This window comes from Phascolarctos cinereus, unplaced genomic scaffold (genome assembly GCF_003287225.1).
Source record: "Phascolarctos cinereus isolate Bilbo 61053 unplaced genomic scaffold, phaCin_HiC Scaffold_5;HRSCAF=322, whole genome shotgun sequence".
Taxonomy (NCBI): Eukaryota; Metazoa; Chordata; class Mammalia; order Diprotodontia; family Phascolarctidae; genus Phascolarctos; species Phascolarctos cinereus.
Genome location: NW_027555958.1, coordinates 334,370,380 through 334,382,690, shown reverse-complemented (window position 1 = coordinate 334,382,690; position 12,311 = coordinate 334,370,380). Strand labels below are relative to the sequence as shown.

General features: G+C 38.0%; 1 protein-coding gene across 8 annotated transcripts in view; it reads left to right on the top strand.

The window, feature by feature from the left end:
• SIPA1L2 (signal induced proliferation associated 1 like 2) overlaps positions 1–12,311 on the top strand; it is a 266,715-nt gene that overhangs the window by 207,866 nt on the left and 46,538 nt on the right. For all 8 annotated transcript variants that reach the window (XM_078156231.1, XM_078156233.1, XM_078156236.1 and 5 more), the window contains one exon: positions 507–781. In XM_078156231.1, the coding sequence (XP_078012357.1) occupies positions 507–781 (275 nt within the window). The remainder of the gene's footprint in view (positions 1–506; positions 782–12,311) is intronic.

The window sequence follows — 12,311 nt, the reverse complement described above, 5'->3', positions numbered from 1 at the left end:
ACTGTGCAGGTCTATATAACTGATATAAAAGAGGAAGGGTGAAAATTGTCATATTAGACCATTATAAGTATTCTCAGTTTGTGGGTTAATGAATTATAAGGAAACACAGCTTCTCTGTGAGAGATTTATCTGCTCAGAAAGAAGCAAATTATTGATATGGTTTGACTTCATTTTTTGTGTAGTTGATACTCCAGTTATGGTGAAGTGATACTTCTGTCTTTGTCTTTAAATATGACAAAAAGTGGATAGCTGGCTGTCACCTCTAGGAAAGGGAGGAGAAATACCAGATTTTAGAGATAAGAAAAATCCCTATAATTTTACAGAGGAAAACCTTTGTCATCCCACAAATGCCTAAGTAGTGATGACCCTATATTAGTGTGTGATGGGCGCTGTATTCCATCACAATAAACAGCTCTAAAAATGAGTGTCTCCACAAGTTCAAGGGAGCCATTGAGAGGGATAGTAGTTATTTATTTTGCTTTTTTAACCATCTCATACTCCTTTAGATAGTGACCCGAGGATGTGAAACTGTGGAAATGACATTGCGGAGGAATGGGCTGGGCCAACTTGGCTTCCACGTCAACTTTGAAGGAATCGTAGCAGATGTGGAACCCTTTGGCTTTGCTTGGAAGGCCGGCCTCCGCCAAGGCAGCCGCCTTGTTGAGATCTGCAAGGTAGCTGTAGCTACCCTGACCCATGAGCAGATGATTGATCTGTTACGTACGTCTGTGACAGTCAAGGTAGTCATCATTCAGCCTCATGAAGATGGATCTCCCAGAAGGTAAGGGACCAAGAGTCCTGGCATGACACTCCCAGGTGTTAATTGTTTGGTTCTCTTGCTACTTGTAACATGTAGGTACCCTTTACCATATTTATCAAGGCCCTCAAGAAATGCTGTGTTGTATCTTTTTAAAAAAATATTAGTTGGATTGTGGCCATTAAAACAATTCAGATTTAATTTAATTACCATGGACTAAATAATAGAAAATAACCCACTAAATAATTTAATGGGAAGGGGGCAAGGAAATAACTCTTTATTAAATGTTTACTATGTGTGTCAGCTGCTGTGCTAAGCTCAAAATACAAATATTTTCTCATCTGATCCTCACAACCATCTTGGGAGGTAGGTGCTATTATATTTTAATTTTACATTCAAAACTGAGGAAGACACAGGTTGAAGTGACTTGCCCAAGGTCACATAGCTAGTAAGTGTCTGTTGCCAGATTTGAACTCAAATTTTCTTGACTCTGCCCAGTCCTCTATCTTCCGTGCCCCATAACTATTTATTGTTGGTGTGCATATACACATATGTGTGTATGTTATTTGAAATGTATCATATAAAATGCCTATAATGGGAAATGTACCACATAAAAACTGAGAGAAGAAATAAACTGAAGGTCAGAGAGAATGAGTTTTCTTTATAAATATCCAAATGTAATAAAATACATAAATTGTAAGCCTTAAAAGACTCATATAAATCTTAGCTGTGATAAGAAAAAAATCAGTGCCATACTATCTTTTTTTATTCTCTTTTACTTTCTTTTTCTAGTAACAGATTTTTTATGATCATAACAGCCTTTGGCAAGCAAGAGACCTTTTCCTGAAAAACTGGGATTCCTTTTTTGCTTGATGAGGTCATTGTAAACATGAGATAGAAGAAATCAGTATCTGCTTTTCATAGAAGCACTGAATGGAACTGGGAGATGACTTATTCTGTAGAAAACTAAAGTAAAATGAGTAGAATTGCATTAAGTAGGTCTAAATTTGGAAAAGAGGTCTGCATGGTTGGCGAGTCTCAAATCTGAATTTTTTTCTCCTAAAAGAAGTAAATATTGTGAGAAGCAACTAGAAAAAAATGCCCTTAATGAGAATAAAGACATAAGAAAATAGACGCTGTCCCTTTTTCTATCATGAAAACTATTCTTTTACACTTGTAGTTAAGAATCATGCTGAAACATGAAGGAAGTGTAGAGCCATGGGCATTAAAAAAGCCATTTGAGAAGAGCCATCCTTTTCCAATTAGGACATAGTACTACATTATATAGGAGCATAGATTTTGAGCAGAAAGGTGCAATTTTTTCATTTCTGTTTCTATAACTCCTCTTCCTTCCTCATCTGTTCCTCCCTTCTAAGGGTCATATGATTTTGCTGTTGTCCCACAATTGCTATTCTCTTTGGCATGTTCTTTGAGAAAGGTGGTATTACTCAATAAATGTTAACAGCATTTATCATCAGACTGCTGCATACTTTTGGCAAAGGAGAAGACTTCTAGTCAATCCATTGATTTATATTGATGAAGTATGAGTATCTTAACATTTGCTTGTTAATAACGGTTTATTGCTCTGGTAACTTTTGGCATGTTAAAATTGGCTTATGCGGTAGCTTCCCTTTAGCATAATGTTAACATAAATGAAAACAGGTCTTTTGTGCCTAATTAGGAAATATAACATGCTTATGACAACAAGATGGTAATATTCACTATGTCTGAGCTCTGAAGCAATTGTTTTTGTATTCATGGTGTCTTTCAATTGTCATTGCCCTAGTATATTGGGGAGGGGGTTTAATCTCTGTTCCCTGACTTCCAATACTCATGGTATGTACATGAATTTTGAAAATTATTAAAAGTGAAAAAAATTTTTTAGTAGATTAGGCATTGGTAATAGCATATGTTATAGAGCTGAGATACAAAAATTATCTAATAATAAAAAAAATGCCATTCCAATAAGTGTTGAGCTATTTATTAGCAATGTTACTTCATGGTAATGGTCTTATTCTTTTGTATGATACAGATCAGTAACCCCCAAAATATTGGAATAAGGACTAAATCTACCTAAAAGTAGTAGGAAAAAAGTTGTTAGGGATAAGATATATAGGACACCAACTATTTGGTAATTTCTACTACTTTTCTTCTTTAAGTAAAAAAATAAGATCTGAGACTGAGAAAGATGGTCACATTTGGCAGTTGCAGGATCCTTGGTTACTTTGGAGAGAGTGGTTTCTCTTGAGTGTTAAGGTAGGAAGCCAAATTGCAAAGAGTTAACAAGTGAGGGGAAGGAAAGAAAATAGAGGCAGCAAGTGTAGACGTTATATTTCTAGAAATTTGAGTGAAAAAAAGGAGGCGAAATATGCAATGGTGGCCTGAGAAGATGGTGGGATCTTTTTTTAAGATTTTTAAGGATGGGGTAGACTTGAGGGTATCTTTGAAGGCAGTAAGAAGGAAGGAACCAGTAGAGAGGGAGAGATTGACAATTAAAGTGATAGGGTGCTTGAGAAAAGAGGTGGATATAAAGAGTCAAGGGTATAAGTAGGGTGTTAGCCTTGACCAGAAAAAAAAAACTACCTTAATGATCAGAAGCTAGAGGATAGGAGAGAGTGGGAAATGATGTCAAGGGATTTTAAGATGAACATAATGGAAAAAAAAGTGAAAAAGAAAGAAAAAGAAAAAAGTGAGCTCACACTAAATGACCTCAATTTTTCTCAGTAAATTAAGAGTTGAAGTCCTTATCTGAAAGCATGCAGGGACAATGAATTGAGGGACAGTTAAAGAGAAAAGGGCAGATTTGGAATATTTTTGGTGAAGAGTAAAAGCAGGAGCCAATTAGGGAGGAGTAGAAGAATTAAAAATTTCCTAATATCTAGAGATTAAATTGTTGCTCCTCCATTGTTGTGTAAAATGACAATATTGTACGGTTGCTTCCTAGTTATCTAAGTGAATCAATATCCACACCCTTTGGCCGCTTAGATTATTACTCAGGCACCAAATCCTCCACAAAGTGCTTATGAGCGGGGAGAAGTCGGATGTTTGTATTCCACACCTTTGTGTTTGCCAGCTGTGAAACAAGGCCACTTGCTCAACAGCCAGCTAAAATATATTAAACTCCTACCATGGGCCAGGCGCTGCCCATTGTATTATACCATATAGGTAATACTTTACAGTGAGGAACATTTATAGCCAAGAAAATTCCCTTTCTCTGCTTGGCCCTTACAGGACAAAGCAAGGAGCATCGGATGGAGGTTGTTGAGAGGAAGACTTAAGCTTGGTACAAAGAAAAATTTCTTTTTCATTGGATTTTAGTAACTTTTATTTTTGTATTGCCTAGATTTCTCCTGTAGCCATCCCACTACCTTCTCCCAGAAAGATATCACTTATAACAAAGATTTTTTTAAACAAAAAAGAAATAAGCAAAACTGATCAAATCACATTTTTAAAAATCCGATGTCATCCACCATGTTCCACATCCATGGACCCCAACTTCTGCCGTGGAAGTGCAGGAAGAAGGCTCCTCATCTTCTAAGGCCATGCTTGTTCTTTATAATTTCACAATGTTCAGTTTCACTTGTTTTGTCCTGGCTCTTTCCATTTACCTGGCTGTAGTCACTGTGTGTGTCTTGTTTTCCTGGTTCTTCTTCCTTCACTTTGCATTGTTTCATATAAAGTCTTTCTATGCTTCTCTGGAGTCATTACATTTATCATTCCTTATAGCACAATGATAGCTTAAGGATTAGAGCTCTCCAAAAGTGGAATGGGCCGCCTCAGGCAGAAGTGGGGTCATTTTCGGTGAAGGCTGTTTCGAAGGGTATATATTGTTCAGGGACAGATTGGTCCAGATGCCTTCAGGGATGCAGGAATAAGTAAATTGACTTTTCCAGCTCTTTGTTTCTCTACCATCAGCTGCCCACCTGGCTTCCCACAACAGGCTGGGTTGTCCTTTTATTCTACGATTAACTGTGATCAACTTACTGGGGAGCCCACCTTTAAACAACAGCAAAATTGATGGGTTCAGAAGGCCTAGAATAACATGATGACAGTGATTAAAATCAAGTTCATCACTGTCTTTTTGATCAAGAATAGACCCTCCCCAAGGTGCCTGGGATATATTTAAAATGATCACATACTCCAGTAAGGGTTGTGTTTATCCAAATAGTATAGCATCATAAAACCATAGGAGAGTTCCAGAAAATGCTTCCACTTGTCACCAGTTTTGTTTTCGATTTTGATATAATTACCAAATAGACTTTCATGACCTAGGCTTGTCTTTGCAAAATGCATTGCCTTCCAGGCTGTGGTAGTGAAAGATTAAATGGAAAAGTTTTCTGAGCTGAACTACAGATTTAGCAATTAGATTTCTTTTTAACCCTAAAGCTGAATGTGTCCCAGTTTGTGTTATTTTCCTTCTAGCATGGTAATTATGATACTCGAGTATAAGCAGATGATATGTACGTTTATTGTTAAGCAAAGAGGAAATCAAAATGCTTGCATGTAATTGATCTTGCAGCCTTATCTAAAATTTCTGAGTATTTCCTTTTGGCAAGCCAACTACAGAAAATGTGCCAGATGCTATAAATGCAACTCAAGTCCCTCGACTTGTATCTAGTATCTCAGAGGAAGCCAGATACATTTATCAATGAAGTTTGAGTTTCTGTTAATGTGGAGGGGGAAAAAAATCTTTAAAGCTTGTTGGGTTTTTTTCCCCCCTTAAAATGTTTGCAGTGGAAGTTGCCCAGGAGACAAGATCATCTATTCTTTGTCAATTAAAAGCATTGCCGTGCATCAGCTGCAGCAGGCTTGCAATAAGATTAGAAGATGATATTTTTCCCTTTTGGAGGGTATTCATTTTTGTGGGACACTTTTTGATTTGACAGAGTGGATATGTCCTGGCAGACACACGAACTAACCCCAAATGCATTCACCGACAGTTATTAAGTAGAGTGGTCACAATAGATAAAACATGGCTTTCCCCTTTTTTGTTGTTTGTTGTTTGTTGTTGAACACAAAGGAAATATGGGTGCTTTCACTTTAATGTTTAGCAGCTTTGCCCTTTGTGTTTGACCTGAGTTTTATTGCTGGTTGGTGGTGTTTATGTCGCAGTCACCATGTATATCCTTTGGTTCTGCATTCTTCAACACTGAGCAACAAAAGATTTTACATATTCACTCCTCCCATCCCTTACTTTACAGATGGAAAAAGAAGGACTAAGAGAGGTCTAATGATGTGCCCAGAGCCACACAAGCATCAGGTATTAAGTGGGCAGAGCCTGAGTTGCAATTCGAGTCCTCTGACTCCAAATCCAGCACTTCTTCCACAATGTCATGTTGCCCCTCTGTGATGTTTCTGGTACAGGATATATGATATATGGAGAAGACAGAACCAATGCAAAATGAGATGCAAAGCAGCTGTAGCAGCTTGCAGTGACATGCATTACTGCAGAGATGAGTCAATCATGCTTACTTTAAATCTGCCTCATCATTTCACCAAGAGGATGGCCCCTTGGGAAGTTTGCTGTATATAGCTAGCCTTAAAGGAATTTCTGGTGTATCTAGGCAAGCCTGGTATATATGAATTTAAGTCTCTATAGTCTGACTAGAAGATTGTATTTGTGGAAAATAAAGTCAGTGAAATTGATAGAGCAAACACTACAATGTTTAGGATTAGTTGTTACGATTTCTGTTCAGTTGTTTTCAGTTGTGTCCAACTCTCTGTGACCCCATTTGGGGTTTACTTGGCAAATCGCTGGAGTAGCTTGCCGTTTCCTTCTCTAGCTCATTTTACAGATAACAAAACTGAGGCAAACAGGGTTAAGTGACTTGCCCAGGGTCACACAGAGAGTGTGTGTGAAGACACAGGAAGTGTCTGAGGCTAAATTTGAACTCAGGAAGATAATTCTTCCTGATTCCAAGCCCAGCACTCTATCCCCTGCACCATTTAGTTATAAGTCATATTAAATTGAGCACCAGAATGCATGCTTATACTTAAAGTAAGAATATAATAATAAGATAAGCTGTTTTTCAATGAAATTATTTTTGAGAGGAGTTCTTTAGAGGACAGCAGGGAACCAAGTAGAGAAATGGAAAAGATAATTTACATGTATGTTTGGCATAGCTGAGATGTTAGAAATTGCTTGATTCTGTCTGTATTCTGTCTTCAACATAATATAGTACTCAGGTGCTCAGCAAAAGCCTCAGGTCATGGCTGCATTTTTAGATTTTTCCTATGAATATGAAACTTTGAGAATGCCTTATTAAAGACTACTGTTCTCATGACAGCTCTGAGAGAAATGTTTTACAAACAAAAGCTTGAACAGCCCTTCCTTGCTTTCTTCCTTACACACACACACACACACACACACACACACACACACACACACACCAAGAAACAGCACAAAACCCAGACCTAGGTCAGTACTTGGAGTGGGAAAGGTATTATAAGCCCACCAAATCCTCCCAGCATCCATACTTTCTCATTTTATGCAGAAAATGGAAGCTTCATCTTGCCCCATCTTTTGAAATAAGAAATGATATTGATATAAACTTTAATTTTTTTGCCAAGTAATGCAGAGAACAGCAGAACACATACATGCACACACACACACGCACACACACACTCTCTGTCTCTCTCTCAGTTGTATCTATTCAGTATTGTCAATGATTTGCACTGTATACATTTAATAAGTATTAAATAACAATAAATAAAAAAACTGAATAAATTTGAGAAACTATATTCTAAATCCATACCAAATCCTATTTCAGATTTGCCATCAAGTGGGTTTGCTGTTAGTATGTGTTAGAAGGATGCAGAATAATGACATTATCTCTTAAGACAAACAAACTCAATTGAACAGATGGGTATTCAGACCTAATATATACAGGGCATCTTTCTAAATTCTGGGGAAATAGTAGTGACCCTCAAGGAGCTTATATCGAACTGGATAGCAAGGGAATAGATTATCAGTATACACGTAAGTATAACACAAGGGAGAAATCAAACTAAGTGTTTTAGGAAAAATCGAGGAGAAAAACACCACTAACTTCTGAGGGGATCAGGGAAAGCTTTGTAGAAGAGGTGGCACCTTGGCCAACCCCATAAAAGGAGATTAAGAATTTTAAAAGGCAAGAGAAAGGAGAGGATGCATTTTAAGAGCAGGGTGGGGAGACAGCTTGTGCCAATACACAGAAGTGAGAGATGGTATTCGGAGAGCCTGAAATTTCTATTGGTTGAGTTTGGCTGGAATATGGGGGAGTAATGTGAAATAAGAGTGGGATATAAAGGTTGGAGCCCAATTGTAGAGGAACTTAATGTCAAAGTAAGTAATTTATATTGTATTGTATAGGCAGTAGGGCAATCTTGAAGAATTTTTAGCCTAGGAGAGTTGTGAATATTGTACACTAAGAGAATTATTTTGGAAGCTATACAAAGATAGATTGAAGCATAGAGAGATGGAGGCAGGGAGGTCAATTAGGTGGCTATTGTAGTGGTCCGTGTGAGAGGTGAAGAAAGTATAAATTAAACTAATGACTGACTGTGAGCAGAGAGAAGGGATTCAGATGCAAGAGTTGTTTTGGAGGTAGAATTGACCACCCTTAAGCAATGTTTGGATGTGGGGGAGGAGGATGCAGTGAAGGAGAGGGAGAGTCAAAAATAACTCCAGGTTTTTAAGCACAGGGAGTTTTGTTTTGTTTTGTTTGGAGCGATTGATCCTCAGCAGAAATGGGGAAGTTTGCAGTGGGTACATGACAATGTTTTGGATATGTTGTGCATAGGTACCCACAGGATTTCAAGGTGGAGATGTCTTATAGGCATTTGGAGATTATCAGATCACTAATCTAGAGCTCTAAACGACTAGTAAATAAATAAACAAACAAATCTAGCCCAGACTTTTTGTTTTACAGATGAGGAAACTGAGGCCCAAGAAGGTTAATGATTTGCCCAAGGTTATACGGGTACCTTTTTATGCTGTTTCAAGAGACAGAATGAACTAAATATAGGTACTTGTGGGAGTCAGTTTTATAGAGAGAATTGATTCCTACAGGAGTGGATAAGATGACAAAAATTACAAGGAGAGAGCACAGAAAGAAACATATAATACATCTTACATTCCAAAGCCAAATAGATGCTATTTTAAGGTCCTTACTGTTTGGGAAATTAAGCCATTGATCCCTCTATATTGCCTTGCACACGTAAGAGTTGAGAGAGAAATTACTTTTGAGGAAATTTTTCAGTAATTCAGAAGGATGCATGACGTAGTTGGTGTGGACATTCCTTCTACCCAGTTAGATTTCAGCCCCTCCCAGCTTTAATGGATAGCACGTCATGAGTTGCCACAGAAAAAAATAGTTCTTCACCTGATGGCCAACCTTCTGGTGGTAAACTTCCCCAGACACCTGATAGCTTTCAAGAATAAAGGGTCACCTTTGCACCATTACGAGACAGTACGTTTGGACTTTAATGCAGGCTTATAGGTTAATGGGAAGGAGACAGGGTTAATTTCAAAACTAGATTCTTTGCATGTATATGCATATCTTTTCATACTCACAAAACCCTTGAGGATCATTCTTTATTTCTCACTGCTCCTTTCTGTAATTAGGCTTTTGTAAATTCTGTAATTAGGCTTTCTGTAAAAGGCTTTTTTTTTTAAAGTACAGAGGAGAAAAACAGTCATGATATGGTTAAGCTATAGTGGCATTCCCAGTCACGGTGGATACTGTACTTGTTGTCAATGAAAGTTCAACAGATAGGCTGAGAGAGACGTCATTATATTGCATTTAAAGGCAGGGTTTTATGTGGCTATCGAGGCAACTGGTTCATAATTGGTGTGTACAAAAGCCCCTCAGCTTTCCTTGGAGTATTATACTCAAACTTTTTTAAAGCATCATGTAGTTCATTAAAGGTGGAACATCTTAGAAAGTCCTTTGTTAGCTCTAGAATGAGTACAGAGAGGTCTCAGCGCTTTTAAAGCTGACTGCTTCATATATAAGCATATTAAACCTGAAAAGGCTCGCCTTGAACACTCCAGTATCAAAACTTCCCCAGGCTTCATCTTGGAATGACAAACTGGAGTAATTGGCTTTGTGAGCTGACTCTGAACTTGTTAGTGATGCTATTTGCAGTATGTAACTTGTTAGTAGAGACCCAAGGGTGAGTGTAAATGACTTAAAATATATTTTTCCAGACCAAAAGAACTTAAGTACCTTACTGATCTATTGAGTATAGGAAAGAGAGCATTGAGAGATTGCTTCTCTGGGAGCCATCAAGCTGTGTAAAAAATGCACCTCTGATGGCCTAGAAGTGTCCAAGACTTAGACGTGAGTTGGTTCTAGATTTTTTCATTGATTGTGACTTATTATTTTTTTAATCTTCAGCTTGGGTGAACATACTTTACCATCGTTAGCTCAGGGCAAGTCAATCATGTTAGATGCTGGGGATAAAAAAATAAAAATCAAGCAAATCCCTTGCTCTCAAGAATTTTGCGTTTTAACAGTGGAAATGGCAGGTCACTTGTTAGCAAAAACCAGGTGCATACAGGGTGCATGCAAAATCATTTCAGGGAACCACTAGTTGCTGGAGGATTGGGTAAGGACTTGTGTAGGAGATGGCCCTTGAGCTGACCTCTGAATGAAGTTAGAGATGCTATCAGAACAAGGTGAGGTAATAGACTGGACAAAGGCATGGATATAGGATGGAATTCTGTGTATGAGTAGCAGCAGGGAGGTCCGTTCGGCCAGACAGTAGAATGTGTAAAGGGATATAATATGTAATAAGCCTTAGAAACAGACAAATTGGAGCCAAATGGTAGAGGACTTTTAAATGTCAAGGTAAAGAGTTTATATTTTATCTTGCGGGCAGCACCAAGGAGCCAGCCTACAAAACTTTGTTCATCAAAGGTCTGTCCAAAGACATGACAAAAGAAACATTGAAAGATTTATTTCATGGCTGTGTTGATGCCAGAATAGTTGGTCACTGACAAGGAGATAGGTTCATCTGAAGGGTTCAGTTTTGTGGACTTGAACTCAGAAGATGTCAACTCTGTGAAAGAAGTCATTGAAGGTGTAGAGATTGATGAAAACATTTACCAGTGGTCTGGGCCAAGCCCAGTGGCTTGGAGGCCTTCGTGGCAGTCCTGGAGGTGGTAGTTGTGGAGACTTTAGTGGTCAGGGAGGTGGTGGAGAGGCCAGGGTGGGCTGGGTTGGTGTCAGAGGCCAAGAAAACTTTGGAGGGCAGGGTGGTTTCCAAGGAGGAGATGACAAGCCGCAAAGAAAGAAGATCGAGTTGTCCCTGTTCTCTTTCCTTTTGCTGTTTGAACAGACTCTATGTATTTTATCCTGTCATCTAATCATTGACAGAGCCTTCTGAGGACATTCCAAGATAAACATGCAGTCCAGAAGTCTTCTTGGAAAAAACTGGATGACATTTCAAGGGAAAGAGCCTGTTGGTTTTGACTGGATGTATGTTCCATGTAAACTTTTTGTAGATAAGGGTGATTCAAAAAAAAAAAGCCTAAGATATCTTACTAAGACCTGGAGTTACACATCATAAGTAATCTATCAACCATCATTTATTGAGCACCTTGCACTGTATTAAGTGCTGGGGAAACAAAAAAAGAAAAGAAAAAACCTCATCACTTCTCTGAAGGAGCTCACAGAGAGTATGTTAGTATCATTCAAACAAGATAAATGTAAGATAAATTGAGGGTCATCTCAGAGAGAAGACACTGAAATTAAGGAGGACTGGGAAATTTTTTTTGTAGAAGGTGGTCTTTAGCTGAGAGTTAAAGGGAGTTAAAGGAAGCCAGTATGAAGTATTCTAATAAATTATATGAGAAAGATGAGAAATTTGGAAACTATTCCAGTTACTTTCTCAAGTTCCCAAATTCTCTTGGCAGATTCCTCATTTTTTTTAATGTCATTGTTTTTGTGAAGTAAAAGAATGACTAATATCACCTATCCTTCAACAACAAAAGCAATTAAGTACCTATTATACACAGATAAGGGTTGGCAGTGATAACTAGTTTACATAACACAATCCTCATCGTCATGGAGCTTATAGTCTACTAGATAAGCATATAAAAACAGATCACTGAAATACATAACATATTGGGGGCTGGGATGGGCGAGACAGCTTATTATGGCACTGGAGGACTTTTTATGACTTTTATTAATGTTTTCTTGAAATAGCCTGCCATTCAGTGTTATGTAATTTTCCATTTCCAATTTCCTTTATCTGAAATAGTCAACCCTGGTTTTCTTTAAGTCCCAATTAAAATCCCATCTGTAAATGGAAGCCTTTCCCAGTGCCTCTCAATTCTAGTGTCTTCCCTCTGTTAATTATATCCTGTTTATGCTGTGTATAGATTGCTTTGTATATATCTGTTTGCAGGTGGTCTCCCCTATTAGATTGTAAGCTCCTTGAGGACAGTCTTTTTCCTCCTTTTGTATCCTTAAAGCTTAGCACAATGCCTGGCACTTAGTAAGTACTTAGTGTATGTTTATTAATTGATTGAATATCTACAAATATATTTGGAGTGACTTCAGATTCT